This window comes from Xenopus laevis, chromosome 1L (genome assembly GCF_017654675.1).
Source record: "Xenopus laevis strain J_2021 chromosome 1L, Xenopus_laevis_v10.1, whole genome shotgun sequence".
NCBI classification, from domain to species: Eukaryota; Metazoa; Chordata; class Amphibia; order Anura; family Pipidae; genus Xenopus; species Xenopus laevis.
Window position 1 is genome coordinate 219,837,454 of NC_054371.1, and position 21,232 is coordinate 219,858,685.

General features: G+C 39.7%; 1 protein-coding gene across 1 annotated transcript; it reads right to left on the reverse strand.

Annotated features, from left to right (window-relative positions):
• Nucleotides 1-306: 306 nt before the first annotated feature.
• On the reverse strand, nucleotides 307-20,385 carry st8sia3.L (ST8 alpha-N-acetyl-neuraminide alpha-2,8-sialyltransferase 3 L homeolog). Its single transcript, XM_018266773.2, has 4 exons — nucleotides 19,789-20,385; nucleotides 11,328-11,450; nucleotides 6,471-7,028; nucleotides 307-962 (listed from the first exon to the last, which is right to left on the reverse strand). The coding sequence occupies exons 1-4, from the start codon at nucleotides 19,965-19,967 to the stop codon at nucleotides 680-682; spliced, it is 1,143 nt and encodes a 380-aa protein (XP_018122262.1). The 5' UTR covers nucleotides 19,968-20,385; the 3' UTR covers nucleotides 307-679.
• Nucleotides 20,386-21,232: the final 847 nt, after the last annotated feature.

Here is a 21,232-nt window from a genome sequence, read left to right on the forward strand (position 1 = left end):
AGTCATATAAATAAATCTACCGCTCTGAATCAGTTTTCTGGAATAAATTACAAATAATTTCCCAACTGTTTGGCTTTCAGAGTGCGTAAATATTCAAACGGTTTGGCTTTAGATTGTGTAAATATTCCAAATGCTTTTCAAATTTGATCACTTTTGCCCCAAGATGTTGATTATTTTTAGCGATGGGCGAATTTGGGGTGTTTCGATTCGCCGAAAAATGTGTGAATTTCCAGCGAAATTCGCGAAACGGTGAAAAATTCAAGAAACGGCGCCGGCGCCTCTTTTTTGATGCCGGCGTCCATTTTTTTTGAAGCTGTTGAATTTTGGCGGCGGTTTTGTGAATTTATTCGCCGGCAGTGAATCGCGGGAATTCGCGCCTGTCGAATAAATTCGCCCATCACTAATTCTTTTCACAGTATCTGGAGGCGATACGTACATAGAAGCAAATATACGGTGCAAACTGTATCCCAAGAGTAAATATGTCGTTTAGTGAATGTTCATCAGCTTTACATTGCTACACACTAACTAAACAACCCAGCAAATATTACAAAGACAAATGAGAGAATCTACATTCTACGTCATTAAATACATTGTGTTCCTATTTCCCCCCTCCCCTGATGAATATTAAATTTACATCTTGGGCACTTTTATTAATTGGCACATTTTTTTTCTTTGTTCTTTAGGCACATTGTGATAAAGTCAACTTAGTAAGTCCTTCCCTGTGCATTTTGTACAGCAATTTAAACTCTGCAGGAAGCTGGTGGGATTCCTGCCATTTGGTGGTAAATTTGGTTCCCTTTTTGTCATAATAATGGTACGGAAGGTCTTTGCCTGTGTTGGGATCCCATCCAAAGGGCCAAAAGCCATACAAGTGGATTTCTTCGCAGACTGAAGAGGCGAGGGTGTACATTAGGATACCAGTGCTCAAACGTTTAGGGGATAAGTGCTTGTTCTTCCAGTACCTACAATTAAAAAAGTCATTAGTGATCGTCATTTTTAATGCATTCCAATCAGGATTTTGCTCAAATCCTAATTTTTGTGCGGCTGAGAAGAAACTAAGCTCCACTGAATTACAAATACCATCTGTCATGAAATTAAATACCCAATGTAATGTGGATTTGTGCCTAAATTTATTGTTGTTGGGAAGCAGGGGCTGGAAGGTCACGTTAGAATCAGATTTAGGAAAAATTACTTTTTGGTCTCTGATTTGGGGTGAAGTTTTATATTGTTGTAACCTTGTTAAGAGGGCCCTGACCAAAGGATAGACCACAAAGGGGAACTTGACCTGAAAAACCTTCAAAACCACAGGTATAGGGTTATTTAAATGCTCATTGCATTTAAAGGGGTTGCTCACCTTTAAATGAACTTTTAGTATGATGTAGAGAGTGATATTCTGAGACACTTTGCAACTGGTTTTCATTTTTTATTATTTGTGGTTTTTGAGTTATTTAGCTTTTTATTCAGCAGCTCTCCAGTCTGCAATTTCATCAGTCTGGTTGCTAGGATTCATATCACCCTAGCAACCATGCATTGATTTGTGGCGGGTGCATTTCTATTCGATTTATAGGGGAAATGCATGTTACATGTATTGGAAATTGTACTTTACAAACCACATTTCATAAATGACCCTTATACAAATAATTTTTTGTCTGTCCTTAGAACTAGAGTTGCCTTTGGCTTCGTGCTTAAAGGGGTAATTCACCTTTTAGTATGTTATAGAATGGCCAATTCTAAGCAACTTTTTAATTGGTCTTCACTATTTATTTCTAATAGTTTTTTGCCTTCTTCTTCTAGATTTCAAATGGGGGTCACTGACCCCATGTAAAAAAAACAAATGCTCTGTAAGGCTACAAATGTATTGTTATTGCTACTTTTTATTACTCATCTTTCTATTCGGGCCTCTCCTATTCATATTCCAGTCTCTTATTCAAATCAGTGCATGGTTGCTAGGGTAATTTGGATCCTAGCAACCAGATTGCTGAAATTGCAAATTGCTGCTGAATAAAAAACAAAATAACTAAAAAACCACAAATATTAAAAAATTAAAACCAATTGCAAATTGTCTCGGAATATTACTCTCTGCGTCATACCAACAGTTAATTCAAAGTTGAACAACCCATTTAAACTAATGGAATTTTTAGACTATAGAAATAATCACAAAAGTCATTTGACAAAGGTTTCTGGGTTGTGTAATGGTGTTTGATTTAATAGCAAGGTCTCGTGAATTTACATGAATTATAATAGAAATCTTTCATTTTCATTACCTTCGGCTTTAATCCTCCTGAGCAAAGGAAAATTCTACTTCCCCGACACCGTTTTGCTAGCAATAAAATCCCATGCAGGGAAAGATTAAGATAATGCAGTGGCAGTGAATGGTATAAATGTAATCCATGTTATTATCTAGACAAAGGCATCTCTTAGCAAATAGGGCTGTTTAATCTTGTTTCTAGACAGACATTAAAATGCTTCGTACCCAAGGCAGGTTTTTTGCTGGGCGACACAGATGGATGTTGCCGCTTGCCTTCAAGAATGCCAAGTAATATTATGATTATGGCATTAGTACTTACTCCATGGTGAATGATCGAGGCACAGATATTACTCTATGTAGGTCATGGGTTATTTACAATGTCCTGTGCTCCATTTGGAACTAAATTAGGCTCTAGATTAGATACAGTGAATATTAAAGATTTTTTATAGGTCCCACTTTATTCTGCATGTTGCTGTTGCACAATTATTATTTGGAGGACCTTTGGTTGTTCTTCAGTAGTTCAGGGTAAACACTAGTGGTTTACCCACGGGTTGGATGGGTTCGGGCCGGCTGCCGCATCAAGTCTTTGGCTTGCAGGCGGATTCGGGTTGAGTGATTCCTTCTGCTCTCCCTGCCCACGACCTAACACTTCCGACTTCTCTATTTATAGATTCGCGCCTGCCCTGCCCCTTTTGTGACATCACTGCGGGGCGGGTCCGGGTCTTTAAATGGAGGAGCCGAGCTGGGTCGGGTGTGGGTTGGGTGAGGGCAAGTTAGGGTCAGGTGCACATCACTAGTAAACGCATTAGTATGCATTGCTAATTCAACATACATATTGGGGTACAGGGCTTTGGTCAAGCATACAGAAATTCATATGGAAAGAACTAGTGATTTGCAGGTTGAAAAATTCTTGAGAACCCACACCCGACCCTAACCCACCATGCACTCCTATTTGTAAACCCGCGGCCCCCTGCTGTGACATCATGGAAGGGGTGGGGCACGTCAGTGCGCAAGTATATAAAAAGGAGCATGTCCGGTGGAAATGGGGCAATAGGAGGTGCCAAACTTTGTGTGGAAATTGACCTGGACCTGCCTGACCCGCATGTAAACCCATGGGTACCGCAGGCTTCGGTTCGGCTCACACATTAATAGATTGAGCAACATATAGCAGTGGTTTTCAGGCTTTTTACATTCAAGTTGCCCTCCCCAAACCTTATAATAAGGTTACAGATGTTTATTCTAATGATCTTCAGGCTGAGCCTGTTGTTGACCCTTCCTGCAGATTTTGGAATATCTGACTTTAAATCATCCAATATGGATAGAAAACAAACATTCTAATATCCAATAATGAAAGAACACAAACATGAGCCAGTCCCCGCCCCAGAGGAGCAGGGACTGGCCCAGTCACATATCTGTCCCACAAACTCGCACACTATTAGGGCCCATTTAATCAGAGGACAGCTAATCACAACAATAATGCTCCAAAACCCACCTCTTCCTGTGTTCTTCTTAAAACATGTTCTACTACTGATATGAGACCTAATACTAAACTAACTGAAAAAAACTTGACAGATCAAAGGGGATCTAAACCCAAAAAATACATGATACAATGTAATGTTACATTTTTAGTGGTTTCTGTGATATATACAGTTATGGGACCTGTTATCCAGAATGCCTGGGACCTGGGGTTTTCTAGGATAAGGGATCTTTCCATATTTTGGATCTCCATACTTAAGTCTACAACCCCAAATGTTTTATAATTATATCTTAGTTGGGATCAAGTACAAGGTACTGTTTTATTATTACAGAGAAAAAGGAAATCATTTTTAAAAATTTTAATTATTTGATTACCATGGAGTCTATGGGAGACAGCTGTCCCTTTTTGAATAATGGGTTTCCAGATAACTGATCCTATATCTGTACTATAAATCTATATAGCGTAGATTTATACAATTTTTGACTGATGATACCAGGCTCCTATCTTTGAGGTATAGAGCATTAGCCAGTTAACCATAGGCTTGACAATTATCTGACTTTCAGAGAAAGCTGTTGTAGCAAGATTCTGGTGTTAGCGGTCTAAAACTGCTAATATCTCAGAAATCGCTAAAACAGAAAAATGATTGCACATCAATTAATTTTTGGGTTTAGATGCACTTTAACTAAAGAAAAAGCTGCTTTTCTCCAAATAAGCTAAGCATTGAGGCTTTAGAATACCATATCATTGCAATATCACACGTATTGTTTCTAGCGGATCCTCCCTCTTTGGACATGTTCATCAATAAAAACTGTCACTCAGTGTTCGCCAATCTCCATTAGCACTTGCCTCAGCCATGCCAACACTGGCTCAATAAAGGCTGAAAAATGAAATTAAATTTGCTCACAGAGAGAACTATATAAAAAAATAATAATAGAAACATGGCTGCAATAAAAGTTGGCAAATCAGATTGGATGGGGGTTACACTTTTTTGATGAAACGCCAGATTATATTGAATCATTGAAGTTAGAATGTGACAATGGTTAACCCTGAACCAGGCAGATAAATTGAGATTATTAATGTGTCACATCAAGGCTTGTCAGGCTGTTCTGTGAATCTGGCCATCAAAAGGCTACACCGTGCCGCAAGTATACAGGTGCCTGGAAATAAAAGCTTTCAGGATTTCTCTGTTTAACCCGTAAACCTGCCTGAAATAGGCCATTCAATTTGGGAAGGAAAAAATACAAAGCTGTACCATCAAATATAGATATTGGGCAATGATCACTGGATAAAAAAAAGAATCCTAGTCTAGTCTAGTCCTAGAGATACAAAAATATAAAGTCTATTTATAGACAGACAGACAAACAGATAGATAGATGATATATAGAGATATATGATAGATATATAGATAGATAGATAGATAGATAGACAGACAGACAGACAGACAGACAGACAGACAGACAGACAGATAGATAGATGGACAAATAGATAGATAGATAGATAGATAGATAGATAGATAGATAGAGAGATAGAGAGATATGGATGGATGAATGGATAGATATGATAGTTAGGTAGATAGATAGATAGAAAGATAGATAGAGAGAGAGAGAGAGAGAGAGAGAGAGAGAGAGAGAGAGAGAGAGAGAGAGAGATGATAGATAGATAGATAGATAGATGATAGATAGATAGATAGATAGATAGATAGATAGATAGATAGATAGATAGATAGATAGATATGGATGAATGGATAGATAGATAGATAGATAGATAGATAATAGATAGATAGATAGATAGATAGATAGATAGATAGATAGATAGATAGATAGATAGATAGATAGATAGATAGATAGATAGATAGGATAGATAGATAGATAGATAGATAGATAGATAGATAGATAGATAGATAGATAGATAGATAGATAGATAGATAGATAGATAGATGGTATCTATGATTCATAGAGATAAAAATATATTAAGTCTATTTATAGATGGAAAGACAGACAGACAGATAGTAGACAGATAGGCAGATAGATATATAAATAGACAGAAAGACAGAGAGACAGATAGATAATGCATAGAGATAGATAATTATAGACAAATAGATAGACAGACAGTCAGACAGACAAATAGATATCTATGATAATGATAGATAGATAGATAGATAGACAGACAGACAGACAGACAGTCAGACAGACAAACAGATAGATAAATACTGTAGGTTGAGATATTCATAGAGATAAAAAGATACAAATGATAAAGGCTAAAGCAAAGCCAGTGCAGTGGCCAAGAGCAATTTCTGGATGCAAACAATGCAGGGTTTTCCCTCAAGAATTCCATTGTAATTGGTGTCAAAATGAATTGCACATATGTGCATTTGAAAGTCAAGTTGCAGTTAACATTTTTAGAGTGGGGATTGTGTCACTTCTAGAAGGGGCAGTTGAAACACCGTTACTGTGTGATCTTGTTGGTTCAAGTCTGATGAACCAATTGGAAACAACCCACTGTTGGCAGCTTGGATGAATTGAATGAATGGCAACAACATGAACAACATTTGTGTTTATTTTAGCTTTATCCACTTGCTGCTGCATTAATACATCCTACGTATAGATATATGGAACAAATAAGGGAGTGAGAGAGATAGAGAGAGAGAGGTAGATAAGGAGAGGTTATAAGTAGATAGGTATTAAAGGTTTTAATGGAGTGAGGTGGCAACTTTATTATAATAAATTACATACAGCTCAATCTTACCTGTTGACATGCTGCATGATGTTTCCTGGCCAAGCTAACTGAACTTTTAGCTGGTCTCTGTGCTCAACAAAGAAGTCAACCAATGTCCTAGTGACGGTTGCAGATGTATGGAAGAAGAACGCTGGAATCCAAAGAATGGCCCCATCGAGTTTCTTCAAACTCAAAAAGAAGTTGTTCCGATCTTGTATAGTCAATAGATTGTTGTAATACTTCTCAAGGATGCTTGGATTGAAGGTTGTAAGGTTGGTCTTCCTTCCAACATCTTTCTGGAACCCCTCGGTTGGGGCAAAGTTGCAACGAAAGACAAAATCGGCCTTGTCGATTTCGGCCCCACAATGGCTCTCCGTGAGGATGCCGCTGTTCCCAATGACGGCGCAGATGTTGTAATGTTTATTCATGATGGGAGAGGCGTCGGGGAGCAGAGATCTGAAGTTATTGCTGATAGAGAAGACATATTTATGACTGGAGTAATCGTAGTGCATCAATTGTCCTGTCCTTACACCGTTCTTTGTCAAAGAGAAGTTTCGGATGACATCAACATTCTGGAGAATCTCTCGCCTGAAAAAGAGGAGGAAAAAGTACTGTTATTTCATCCTTATGAATATGGTGATGGCCAATTATCATGTATAACTAGACAAAAAGCCATGAAAATATATCAGGCAAGAAATGCAGAAGAAGGAAGGAATAAAAATGGGAATGGCCAAGGTCACATTGTGATATAAACCAAAACAATAATTTCAATACTTTTATTGGGGGACAATGCTTCCTATGATATACGGGTACTTGCCAACATAATTTGAAGTTTTGAGTAAAGAAATATTAAGCAAGCTAAAAATTATATATGGACAAATGGAGGCCTTCAAGATGACACTGATCTTCAACTCCAACTCAAGTAGCAGATACCAGAAGGCCGAGTCAGTTCCTTGGACCACCACTTGTCCATCACTGATTAAATGGGTGGAATATCTACAGCAGGGATCACCAACCTTTAGAACCCGTGAGCAACATTCAGAAGTAAAAGGAGTTGAGGAGCAACACTAGCTTGAAAATGTTCCTGGAATGCCAAATAAGGGCTGTGATTGGCCATTTAGTAGCCCCTCTGTGGATTGTCAACATACACTGAGGCTCTGTTTGGCAGTACATCTGGTTTTTATGCAACTAAAACTTGTCTCCCAGCCAGGAATTCAAAAATAAGCACCTGCTTTGAGGCCACTGAGAGCAACATCCAAGGGGTTGGGGAGCAACATGTTACTCACGAGCTACTGGTTGGGGATCACTGATCTACAGTATGTTAATGAAGCCACTAACGTCTCCCATGCTCATATTTTTTTTTGTTGAAAATGTTTTTATTGTTTTCCACATTAAACAAGCAGGAATTTCAACAAAAGATCAAAGCAGAACAATGAGGCACACCAATACAACTTGTAGCAAAAATGCCTAATAGGAAAATGAAGAGTAAATATGATTGGTGAAGCCATCTAAATTGTTCCACAGATTAAAATAAGTAAATTAAAATCTAATCATATAACCAAGCAACCAAACAACCAAACAACGTTCAGCGAATGTTCCCATGCTCATATTGCCCAACTCCTCTTAGAGATCTGCCAGTGCCTCATCTACAAGAAGAGCAATCAAGCAAACCATTTGTGATCTAATGGTTAAAAGTGGTTTAAAGTTGGCCATACCTGCACAGATTTATTTCATACAGAGTACATGCCTAGATTATCTTCTGGTATATTTATATTTCCCTATAGCATGATCTATAATGGATGTTTTTTGTGCTCCATGCCTCCAACCCACTTTAATATATTCTGCCTTAATTCATTTCCCTAATGCACCTCCGTAAAGTAAACAGCCAAGGGCTGCATTATAACTAATTAACTTTAAATAGTGTTTTACTCAGGAATGCAATCACCAGGCAAGCCGGAATGCTTCCCATAATTCTTGGTTCTGTGGAAGAAGAGGAGTCGGCGTGACAGCTTTCTTGTGATACACAGAGGTGCCATAGAGGGAAATGGATTTTCTGCAATCTCCTTAGTAGTGGAGCAAAATGAATCTTATAATGATTTATCCCACACACTCTTGCTTTTTAAAAATGTTTACTACATGCATCTTATTAGAGAAGGGCCAACAAGCAATAAGAAAAAAGACAAGATTACACCCCATGGTCCCTCCAGCTGAAAGAAAAAGGATAATGAAAGAGAATAAAATGGTCCAATGATGAACTACTCAGCAACCGTGTGCTGCTGTGTAGACCTGAGCTATCTCTATGTTCAGGTGGCTGCCCACACTGAGCCCACTCCAGCTCTTCTTTTTCCTTTTTCTCCATACAAGAGCCTTTAAAGGAGAAGGAAAGCTATGGAGGCATATAATTGCCAATAGATTAGCTGCAATAGTGCAAGATAGAATGCTATATTTATTCTGTAGAATGTTTTACTATACCTAAGTAAAAAGCTGTAGAATCTATCTGTTTGTTTAGGATAGGAGCTGCAGTATTAACGTGGTCTGACATCACTTCCTGCCTGAGTCTCTCCCTGCTCTGGGCTCAGATTACAGTAGAGAAGGGAAGGGTGGGGGGAGAGGAGCAAATTGAGCATGCTCTTGCCCAGGGCAATGAGGTTTAAGATGAAAACAGGAAGTCTGATACAGAAGCCCATGAGTACACAATAGAAGGAAAGAAATGCAGTGTTTCTTTTAACAGTGGACTCAGAGCAGCACTACTTTGGGGGTCTACTGGTATATTTTAGATGGACCTTTCTGATAAGGCTTACTTAGTTTTAACCTTTCCTTCTCCTTTAATCTCAGAGCAAGGGTATTATCATGGAGGATATCCAGTGCAGGCAAATCTATGGGGTGCAGGTAGACATGGGACAAGAGTGGAGCCATTCTAAAGAGTAAGTAAAACACCTAGACACTATAGGCAAAATGTAGTTGGATGTAGAGACCACCAATCCCCTATGGTCAAGAATGTAATGGTAGGCATTTTTAGACAATAAAAAAAGCAATGCTGAATCTGCCCTCCTTCCACTTTTCCAAAATGGTTGTGCCGTACATCAGACCAGTTGCACATGGTCATTTCTTGCTTCTTTGGAAGAACTTTAGTCATCAATATAACTGTATCCACTGGCCACTTCCTAATAACTTGAATGCAAATTGCATAAACTACTGCTAAACGGTGAGAATGGCTATTGTCGACACAGTAGGCAGTGAATGTGAATTTGTTGTGCCTAAGAGTTCTGCAAAAATATGTAAAATTCATGTGCCATTACCCTAATACCAATCATACCCTTGCTCTACCACCAACTGCAACAAGACTAGATTTATATGAGACTCATTTACAACCATTAAAAGGGACCTGTCATCCTCAGAGAAATAATTCCAAATCTTATTTGTTGATGTTAGCCAAGCAAAATAAACTTCACTAACACTTTATAAATTATTTAAATCTTGTATCTTTTAGTCTTGGAATTCAAAATCACATGAAGCAGGCAGGCGCCATTTTGTGGACATTGTTATTAAGGCAAGTTTTTCATCATTCCAAAATCTTGTTTATGCACCAGAATGGGGGTATCTGATGTCCACGTCTTTGCACTGGCCAATTAGATGTTAAGGAGAGAAGGGGAATGTGAGGAGAGCAGTGACATCAAGGAAGTGCAGAATGGAAAGTGAAAGTAATTGCCTGCTCCGCCTTTATCCCTCAGAGCACAGAGGTGGGGCAGGCAATATATGATTGACAGCTGAGATTTTTAATAATGGGTATGCATTTTTGAATAGAAAAATTATTTTGGGTTTCATGCTTAATTCGAAAAGGACTTTTATTATTCAGCTTTTTATGTCTGGGTGTTCAGGTCGCCTTTAAGTGCACATGCCTTGGTCATTGCATCTAAAGGCAATCCTTTCACTTCCGTATAGTGACCCTTGGTGCTACTGTTTTCCTCCTGCCTTCTGTTTTGAATTGAGGGCAAGGGGATCTATTAAAACCAAGGAACCCTGGAACTACCACCATCTTAAACATGATAGCTCCAGGGTACCCATGGCACCCTATATCATTATGACACTGAACCCTGGATGCAATCTGACTTTATCAGCATATCTGCATCCAGTTCATGCCAAAGGGCAAGCATCATTGAGTGCATTTCAATGCATCACCCACAATCACATCAGGTGCATCTCCATCTTGTGCCCACAATTATACTGGGAAATATGCTGCATTGCTGGTCAAAACATTGCATTGTGTGCCCATAAGTGCACACTGTGGATACTGTTGTGACTGACTCCTTATATTTGCACTGGTTACGTTTAAAGGAGAACTAAACCCCCCCAATAAGAAAAGCCCCTACCTACTACCCTAGATAGTCCCCCCACCCTGCTTAACCCAGCATAGATCATTACCCCTCATGTATTGGTGCAGTGTAAGGACAGCGGAGCTCATGGGTGCCAGATTCCGGATCTTCGGTCTTCTTCAGGTCCTCTTCCCCAGTACTTTTGGCGCATGCGCAGTTGCAACGAACTGGAAAACTGCTCCAACAGCGCATGCGCCAATATGTCGCTCCTTACAGATGAAGACCGAGGATCCGGAAGATGGCGCCCATGAGCTCCACTGCGCTTACTCTGCACTGATACATGAGCAATGTATTTAGGACACTTTTAGGGGTAATGAACCATGTGGAGGAGAAGAAGGGAGGGTGACTATCTAGGGTAGTAGGTAGGGGCTTTTCTTATTGGGGGGTTTAACATTTTTTTTAAAGAAAACAGAACAAAATAATTCCAATATGCTAAATTGGCAATGCTAATATTATATACTGTTACCATATATGCATATAAATGAGTGGCGTACTGATCATACGCAGGACTTACCTCTGCCGTGCAAAGGCCGTCTTGTTAAATACCCACTTGGGAGGCTTCTCTTGCAACTCTTGGGTCAGGGAATTAGTAATTGGTACAAACGAAGGGTCTAAGAACTTCATCGCAAACTGAGACCTGAGAATAAATCATCATATTAACAAAGAGTATTTGGAAGGTTCTTCCTCCAGTATCGACGTGCGTTACACACAGGACATGCATATTCATTTGCATTCAGGGACAACAGAGCAATTGTGGCCTCTAAAAGCAGTGAAAGTAACCTTACAAAGCTTGTGATTTATAGCTTCATTGACGTTACTTAGGCAACAATAACAACAGTATCTATCGTTTTTACATTGGTTCTCAATAATTTAGCATAGAAATATCTGATAAATATATTCATGTGCTCATAGGCATCAGCTATTGTCTCTCTGTTCTCAAATTACAATAGAAAAGGGATTACCTGTCTCCTCCAATCAAAATATTAAGACGTTTCAATATTTAACTCCACTGTTGCAGAAAAATGTGATTATTTTGTTAACCGATACAGAATGAATTCCAGTTGTTCTCAATGCCCAAACTCACAATGATATTTTGGTATAATGCTAAATTATTTATTATACGGCAATAACTGCAAAGTAACACGGGAATTATGTTAAAATGCTGTTCAAATACACAGCTGTTTATTTTGCAAATGCTTCCTGTAACGTTGCAATGCAACAAAGTATAGACTAACCTATAAAATATATGGAGAATACAGTGCCCCATATTTTAAAATATAAAGATTGTAGAGGTCAAAGAGGGGTTCTGTGATTGTATAAAGGCACAAGGCTGCAGGCTGAGTTATATAGGGAACTCTGGGAAATCACTCATGTATCATATGGGATAATGTAACCCTACTGTAAATTATAAGGATATTAGAAGTCACTGAGGGGTTCTGTGACCATATAAAGGCACAAGGCTGCAGGCTGAGTAATACAGGGAACTCTGAATATCACTCATGTATTATAAGGGATAATGTACCCCCTTCTGTAAATGATAAGGATATTAGAAGTCACTGAGGGGTTGTTCTGTGACCAAATAAAGACACAAGGCTGCAGGTTGAGTTATACAGGGAACTCTGAGTATCACTCATGTATTATAAGGGATAATGTACCCCCTACTGTAAATGATAAGGATATTAGAAGTCACAGAGGGGTCCTGTGACCATATTAAGGAACAAAGCTGCAGGCTGAGTTATACAGGGAACTCTGAGTATCACTCATGTATTATAAGGAATAATGTACCCCCTACTGTAAATTATAAGGATATTAGAAGTCAGTGAGGAGTTATTTAAACAAATAAAGGCACAAGGCTGAAGCTGACTTCCTATATTTTCATAAATGATTCAATAATAGAATAACTAAAAGCATATGTAAGAATTAGTGCACTGCCTAGTTTTATATATACTCATTAAGCAATGCAATGATCATATAAAACCACCAGGCTGCAGGATGAGCTATACAGGGAACTCTGAGTATCACTCATGTATTATAAGGGATAATGTACCCCCTACTGTAAATGATAAGGATATTAGAAGTCACTAAGGGGTTCTGTGACCATATAAAGGCACAAGGCTGCAGGCTGAGTTATACAGGGAACTCTGAGTATCACTCATGTATTATAAGGGATAATGTACCCCCTACTGTAAATGATAAGGATATTAGAAGTCACTGAGGGGTTGTTCTGTGACCATATAAAGGCACAAGGCTGCAGGCTGAGTTATACAGGGAACTCTGAATATCACTCATGTATTATAAGGGATAATGTATCCCCCTACTGTAAACTATAAAGATATTAGAAGTCACTGAGGAGTTATTTAAGCAAATAAAGGCACAAGGCTGAAGCTGACTTCCTTTATTTTCATACTATAGGAGGTCCATTATATTTTACATGCACAGGTTTAAGTGAGTCATATGACAAAAATGACATCACTAAAAAACCAATTATAATCACTAGACACAGTTTATTAGGATATATTTTACAGTACATGCATAAAGTACATTGATATGATTATACACAAGATCCCGAATCTCCTTATTAATGGTGCTTAGTGACAGTTGTGCAATTTTTTATGGCTGTTCCAAAAACCTATTTTGCAAGTTTTCAATTTCCATTCCAGTTCTAGTTTTCTTTTTTTTTTTCATCGCTGAATTGCATCTTTTTCAGCTTATAAATACTGTATCCATTTTCATGTTATTCTGTTCTCATATTTTCTCCCCTTTAGATCTTGAGCTTTTGTACTAGTTTCACTCTCTCTTCTTTAACTGCCTTTCTTTCAGCTCCATCTTACGTTCCTTTCTGTAAACAGGGGTGAGTAATAATAGGCTGGTTCTTTACAAACAATAATGATTATATATTTTTCCTACTGATAATTAAACCTACAATATAATCACCTTGACTTGTTCCAGTATTGCTAGCTCTAGAGCACTTAGATCCTCCCTGCCGAGCTTTCCCGACTGTGAGAATGAATAAGACCCTACCAGGCAAAGCTGCGCTCGCAAAAGATCTGACTGGAATTTCTACTCTTTGATAACAACAAAGTGGTTGTACATAATGTGATTAAATGACATACGTTCGCTCCATACAGCCAGAATAAAGGATAAATACACATGTAATGCAATGCATTGTATCATTTAGAAATATACATTTTTAGCTATGGATTTAAATTCGTTTTAAAGGAGAAGGAAAGCTACTGAGGCATTTTATTGCCAATTGATTAGCTGCAACAGTGCAAGCTAGAATGCTATATTTATTCTGTAGAATGTTTTACCATACATGAGTAAAAAGCTCTAGAAACTCTCTGTTTGTTTAGTATAGGAGCTGCAGTATTAACATGGTGTGACATCACTTCCTGCCTGAGTCTCTCCCTGCTCTGGGCTCAGATTACAGTAGAGAAGGGAGGGGCGGGGGAAGAGGAGCAAACTGAGCATGCTCTTGCCCAGGGCAATGAGGTTTAAGCTGAAGGCAGGAAGTCTGATACAGAAGCCCATGTGTACACAATAGAAGGAAAGAAATGCTGTGTTTCTTTTGACAGGGGACTCAGAGCAGCATTACTTTGGGAGTTTACTGGTATATTTAGATGGACCTTTCTGATAAGGCTTACTTAGTTGTAACCTTTCCTTCTCCTTTAAAGGTAAATAGGACAGCTTGAGTGAAGAGCTAAGAGTAGGGCACAGGCAATAGGCTGCACCTCCAGGTATTGATGTTTTGCTGACCATTTGATAGATGTCTGACTATGGCCAGAGGCCATCAATAGACTACATCAGCACTTCCTGGCTGAGTAGTAAGTTTTGCTAGGGGAATTCTGCCAGCAGCATAATAGAGAAACTATCTCATGCTCTTCAGCCTTAGAGGTCACTGTTCCACCCTGCAAGTCTCCCATCTCGCCCCAGCTTCAGAGGTTAGACAGTGGTATTGTTCTGGAGCAGTGGCCCCCAACCAGTGTATCCCAACCCCTTGGATGTTGCTCCCAGTGGCCTCAAAGCAGGTGCTTATTTTTCAATTCCTCGCTTGGAGGCAAATTTTGGTTGCATAAAAATCAGGTGTACTGCTAAACCGAGACTCCTGTAGGCTGCCAGTCCACAAAAGGCGAGAAAATAGCTAATCATATCCTTCTCAATGAACATGTTGCTCACCAACCACTTGGATGTTGCTCCCAGTGGCCTTAAAGCAGGTGCTTATTTTTGAATTCCAGACTTGAAGGCAAGTTTTGGTTGCATAAAAACCAGGTGTAATGCCCAACAGAGCCTTGTGTAGGCAGCCAGTCCACAAATGGGTTACAAAAAAGCCAATCACAACCCTAATTTGGCACCACCAGGAACAGTTGTAATGCTTGTATTGCTCCCCAACTCTTTTTACATTTGAATGTGGCTCATGGGTTAAAAACAGTTGGGGATCCATTTTCTGGAAAGTCCAAGGCAACATGTGACCATACTAAGATATCTATAGGTCAGTCAGAAAGTGCTCCATCTCTTGGATCATCTAAACAGTGATCCCCAACCAGTAGCTCTTGAGCAACATGTTGCTCTCCAACTGCTTGGATGTTGCTCTCAGTGGCCTCAAAGCAGGAGCTTATTTTTGAATTCCAGGCTTGGAGGCAAGTTTTGGTTGTATAAAAACCAGGTGCAATGCCAAACCAAGCCTCAATGTAGGTTGACAAACCATATAGGGGCGACCAAATGGCCAATCACAGCCCTTATTTGGCACCCCAAGAACATTTTTCATGCTTGTGTTGCTCCCCAACTCCTTTTACTTCTGAATGTTGCTCATGGGTTCAAAAGGTTGGGGATCCCTGATCTAAGAGAATGTAGAGCTACCTATGGTGCCTACATACAGAGATGAAAAGGTCCAGTTGATAAATTACTCAAGCTTCAGGATTGAACCCAGATTAAATAGACTGTTTTATGAACCCCTTCTGAAATGTGTCATCACTCCTGCGAAAAGTAATGTACTTGGCATATATATTGTTCTCCCTATATGGTGATTACTCAGAAGGTAGGAAGTGGCTGGTGTTGACCATGGAGGTTCATCAACATCTCGTCAAGGTCGAATGTTTGCATTAGTGTTTATTGAGATTGCCAGATAGTTTGGGTTCATGGAAAGGAATGAAATAAAGACCACAGAGCAATAGACAGGGTTCTACATGAAAGTTCCAATGAGGAGACAGTGTGTAGCAGCTCTCAGGCTGAGGTGGATAGAAAGCCAACAGCCTGGTAGAGATATAAGTGTCACAGTATCAAAATCACCGAATCCCATACACTGATTGGTTGGCAGACTTGTCTGATTGGGTCTACTGCAGTGACCCCCTGAGATAGAATTGTAGGATATTAAGTACAGGTATGGGACCTGTTATTCAGAACACTTGGGATAAGGGGTCTTTCTGTAATTTGGATCTCCAAACCTTAAGTCTGCTATAAAAATCCTCTAAACATTAATTAAACCCAATAGGATTGTTTTGCTTCCAATAAGGATTAATTATATCTTACTATGTACTGTTTTATTATTACAGAGAAAAAGGGAAATCTTTTTTTTTTAATTTGAATTATTTGACTATAATGAATTCTAAGCCTTCACATTACCTGTGCTGCCTTTTTGCCCATTTGTGCAAAATTAGAGGAGTTAGAGGAAAGCAGAAGGACATTTCATTGGGTCTCAGCAGTAAAAACTATTGTGTCAAAATCCTCAAATTGTCTAGTCTGTTAACCTGGAAATGATGATCACAGTAGCTGGAAACCTTAGCATGCTTTATACTATCATTTAATTATGCCAGCAAATTGCTAAATTTCATATTACTATATCTTGCAGGTATGATGCATTTTAGCACACATTAATGGTCACAGCTACATAAGTTATATTTTGATTTATATACAGTCTAGGTAAACATTCGCTGGCTTCAAAGCAGTGGTTTCTGAACATGTTTGGGTCAAGTGTCCCTTTGAGGTCTAAAATTGGGGAAAGGTCCCCCTAACCAATAACAAATATACAGATATATAAAATTATTTCTGTGTCAGACATGGTGCAGAATTATAGGTGCAATTAAGGAGAAACCCTTGGCACATGAGTGTAGTGCTTGCCATATCTATCTATCTATCTATCTATCTATCTATCTATCTATCTATCTATCTATCTATCTATCTATTTATGCATTCTCCCCAAATCTTATCCTATCTGGTCTTCAGGCTGCCCACCCAGCCACTTTTCGGGTCCTCTGGTACAGCGCTATAGAACTTATATTGTTGTAGAGCTAATACCGTCAGAACATAGATTTGTTTTGTGCTGATTTTTCGGATTTTATGAGAAGCATATCACCATACATAGAACGTTTATTCTATCATTGCAAAGGTGCAGAGAAGGTTTCTTCTGTGCTATAGTAAGTGCATTCTGTATTTTCTAATGCATAGTAAATGGGTCATAAATATAGAATAGAATGGAAAGATACACTAATAAGGGTCAGGCCACTCTGGGCGTTTTGGGGAGATTTGGTTGTCTGGCGACTAATCGCCTCGTTTTTGCGGCGACCAATCTCCCCAAACGCCTTCCCTCACTCTGCCCCGGCTAAAATGAGAAAACGCCGGTGCTATTCACACACGGCGATTCGTTTTCCGAAGTCGTCCGGCGACCAAATCTCCCCAAAACTACCAGTGTGGCCTGACCCTAAAGGTATGCAACCTGCAGTCTTCCAGATGTTGTTAAACTACAACTATCAAAGCAAAGACAGACACTGCCTGTAAGAGAATTCTGGGATAGTTGTAGTTAGGATATATGAAACCATTGTTTCCCTCTATCTGTAAAACACATGCTTTATTAGATTAGTATTTTATGTTCTTGTAATAACAACATAATACACTTACCTGGTAACATAGTTACTAAGTGCATCATTCTCTTCCCCCCTCTCTATACACACGTTTTTATTACAAGAACAGCAAATACTAATGTAATAAAGCATTTGTTCCAGAGAAGTTAAAGGGTTGGTTCACCTTTAAGTTACCCCATCTAAAAACAAATGCTCTGTAAGGCTACAAATGTATTGTTGTTGCTACTGTTTATTACTCATCTTTCTATTCAGGCCTCTTCTATTCATATTCCAGTCTCTTATTCAAATCAATGTATGGTAGTTAGGGTAATTTAGACCCTAGCAACCAGACTGTTGAAATTGCTGCTGAATAAAAAGCTAAATGACTCAAAAACCACAAATAATAAAAACAAGCAAACCAATAGCAAGTTGTCTCAGAATATCGCTTTCAATGTCATACCAAAAGTTAACAACCCATTTAAGGTTTAAAAGACAAATCAGGTTAAACCATTTGCTTATGTACATCCTGGCTACAACTACCCAGCACCCTCATTCATAGAAAGAGATGAAAGAAAGAGAGAAAATGATGTCAGGCCCTGGCATTTCAAACACACAGAGGCCTAATCAGCCCCTACAGGCCCACTAAATAGTGACTGTCTATATCATGTTACAGAAGCCCTTCTGGCATTTGCAGAACTCTCAGATTGCCAGTTCAGGCCTCAATGATGTACTTACTTGCCTTAAAAAGAGAAAAATATGAAAAAAGTAATTTATTATGTCATTATGGCCACATGCTAATCTATGTAACATCTATCTATCTATCTATCTATCTATCTATCTATCTATCTATCTATCTATCTATCTATCATATATCTATCTATCTATCTATCTATCTATCTATCTATCATATATCTATCTATCTATCTATCTATCTATCTATCTATCTATCTATCTATCTATCTATCTACCATATATCTGTCTATCTATCATATATTTCTCTCTCCCTCTATCTATCTATATATCAAATATCTGTCTGTCAACCTATCTCTCTCTCTCTCTCTCTCTCTCTCTATATATCATCTTTCTATCTCTATCTGTCTGACTATCTATCTATCTATCTATCTATCTATCTATCTATCTATCTATCTATCTATTTATCTATCTATCTATCTATCTATCTATCTATCTATCTATCTATCTATCTATCTAACTATCTGTCTATCTACTGTAGATAGATACAAAAAAATAGGTAAAACACATTTTAGTGGCTACCTGAGGAATCTCTTAGCATGTGATCATGTGACCAAAATATCACCATCAATCACTTTTTTCTCAAGTATATCATATATTTTTCTCTTCCTTTTCTCTCTCCTCTCTCCCTGATGAATGAGAATGCTCATGTATAGAATATGTATGTTTCTATATCTATTGTATAAAAGAGATGCAGACATTTCCATGCTTAGGTCTTGAAGTCCAGGAAAGGTAAAGAGAAGACATTGTATTTGTAGACTGCAACTGCCACATGTTATATATAGCCCAGCTGACAGGCACATAGAAAGCCTCATCGGCTGAAAGTGCCTTTTAGACAATTCCCAGCGTGCTCTGGGCCTCTCAGCGCCGGACCAGTCTCTACAAGCAGAATTCAGCACCTGGACAGCTCCCAATAGGGATACAATGGAACCTGCGCATTGCCATCAAGTGCGGCCTCCCCGCTGCAAACTCCTCCTGGATATTATAAATAAGCCTCATTGGTTCACCTATTCTGCTGTTGGGGGGGGGGGTGCTGACATCTGTCTGGCAGTTGCTTATGAGCAATGTATTGACGGCCACTATTTACCCTTTATGTGCCAGAAGAGTGAAAGACTCCTTTTCTCTTACAGGAGAATCAATTCAGATATTCCCACATATTCATGGCAGAATATCATCTCACAAAAATCCCTGACCTCTTTCTAATGGGAATCAGCCCCTAGACATTAGTAAGCAGCGCGCATGCGCCAGAGCAGATGGCAATGGAATGTAAATGAGTCAGGCTCCATTAAAGTGAATGTGAGCAGCAGTGGCAAGTGCAGACATGGGTTTAGTAGTGATGATGAATATATATATATATATATATATAAATACACTCCAGCCTGTCACACTCACCGGAATCCCGCGTGGAACATGTACATACGGGGCCCCCCGGCACTGGCATATTTGGGGGTGGTGAAGATGTTCTCTTTCTTCAGGGACACGTAGCTAATGAGGGACAGAATGAGCAGGGCCACACTCAGCATGACCAGTCCCAAGACACTGGCGACCCGGAACATCTTGCAGATTCTCATCCCTGGGGGTCGGCGACAAACGCTGAGCTGTCAATGAAACATAAGAAGCGGGCGGCGGCTGTTGTGAGCGCTCGGGAAACTGCAGCCGAGATTAACCGCGGGATAATCCACATGAAGCGAGGGGAGAGCCCGAGGAGCAAAGAAGATTTAGGCAGAAAATGGAGGGCTGAGCCGCAGCAGCAGAGTGGAAATGGCAGCTGGTTACGTTAGTGATACGTGTGAGCTCATTTACCCCTCATTGTGCTCCTCATTCAGCTCCTCCGACTTGGGGATCCCCTTACAGACGCCTACGCCGACTCATTCATTGGGGTCGGGGCGCAAAGAGGGAGAGAACAAGGGAAAGGAGCCAAAGAAGGAATCCCTCACTGCTGCCGGGCTATCCATATGCATGAGGAGGGGTCGGGGCATGCGTGTGGGAGCAGCTGTTGGCAACGATGGGATTCTCCTCTGCAATAGTCTCTCTCTCTCTCTCTCTCTCTCTCTCTCTCTCTCTCTCTCTCTCTCCTATTCACTCCTTGGCAGCACCCTTACACTGGCTGCATTTGCTCAACATGCGGCCCAGCAGCTGTTTCTGATACACAACTCTCAAAGGGGATGCTGGGAGCTGTAGTTCAAAGGAAGCCTAGGAGGTGTCGCTGAACCAATAATCTTAAAGGGGATGCTGGGAGCGGTAGTTAAACAGGCAGCCTAGGAGGTGTCTCTGAACCACAACTCTCAAAGGGGATGCTGGGAGTTGTAGTTCAAAGGAAGCCTTGGAGGTGTCTCTGAACCAATACTTTTAAAGGGGATGCCGGGAGCTGTAGTTCAATAGGAAGCCTAGGAGGTGTCTCTGAACCACAACTCTCAAAGTGGATGCTGGGAGTTGTAGTTCAACAGGTAGCCTATGAGGCATCTCTGAACCACAACTCTCAAAGGGGGATACTGGGAGTTTTAGTTCAAAGGAAGCCTAGGAGGTGTCTCTGAACCACAACTCTGAAATGGGGATACTGGGAGTTGTAGTTCAATAGGCAGCCTATGACTCATAGGCTGTGAGGTTTCTCTGAACTACAACTCTCAAAGGGGGATACTGGGAGTTGTATTTCAAAGGAAGCCTAGGAGGTGTCTCTGAACCACAACTCTCAAAGTGGATTCTGGGAGTTGTAGTTGAACAGGCAGCACAGGAGCTGTTTCTGATACACAACCCTCAAAAGTGATGCTGGGAGTTTTAGTTCATCAACTGCTGGAGGGAGCAGGAAAGTTTGGAGTGGAAACCTATCCATGTTCCA

Excerpts from the sequence above, each read along its gene's own strand:
- st8sia3.L (XM_018266773.2), bottom strand. The coding sequence starts at position 19,967 with ATGAGAATCTGCAAGATGTTCCGGGTCGCCAGTGTCTTGGGACTGGTC. Across the intron at positions 7,029-11,327 it reads ACGGCCTTTGCACGGCAGAG|GCGAGAGATTCTCCAGAATG; the intron begins GTAAGTCCTGCG and ends CCTCTTTTTCAG. Across the intron at positions 963-6,470 it reads ATCATGCAGCATGTCAACAG|GTACTGGAAGAACAAGCACT; the intron begins GTAAGATTGAGC and ends TTTTAATTGTAG.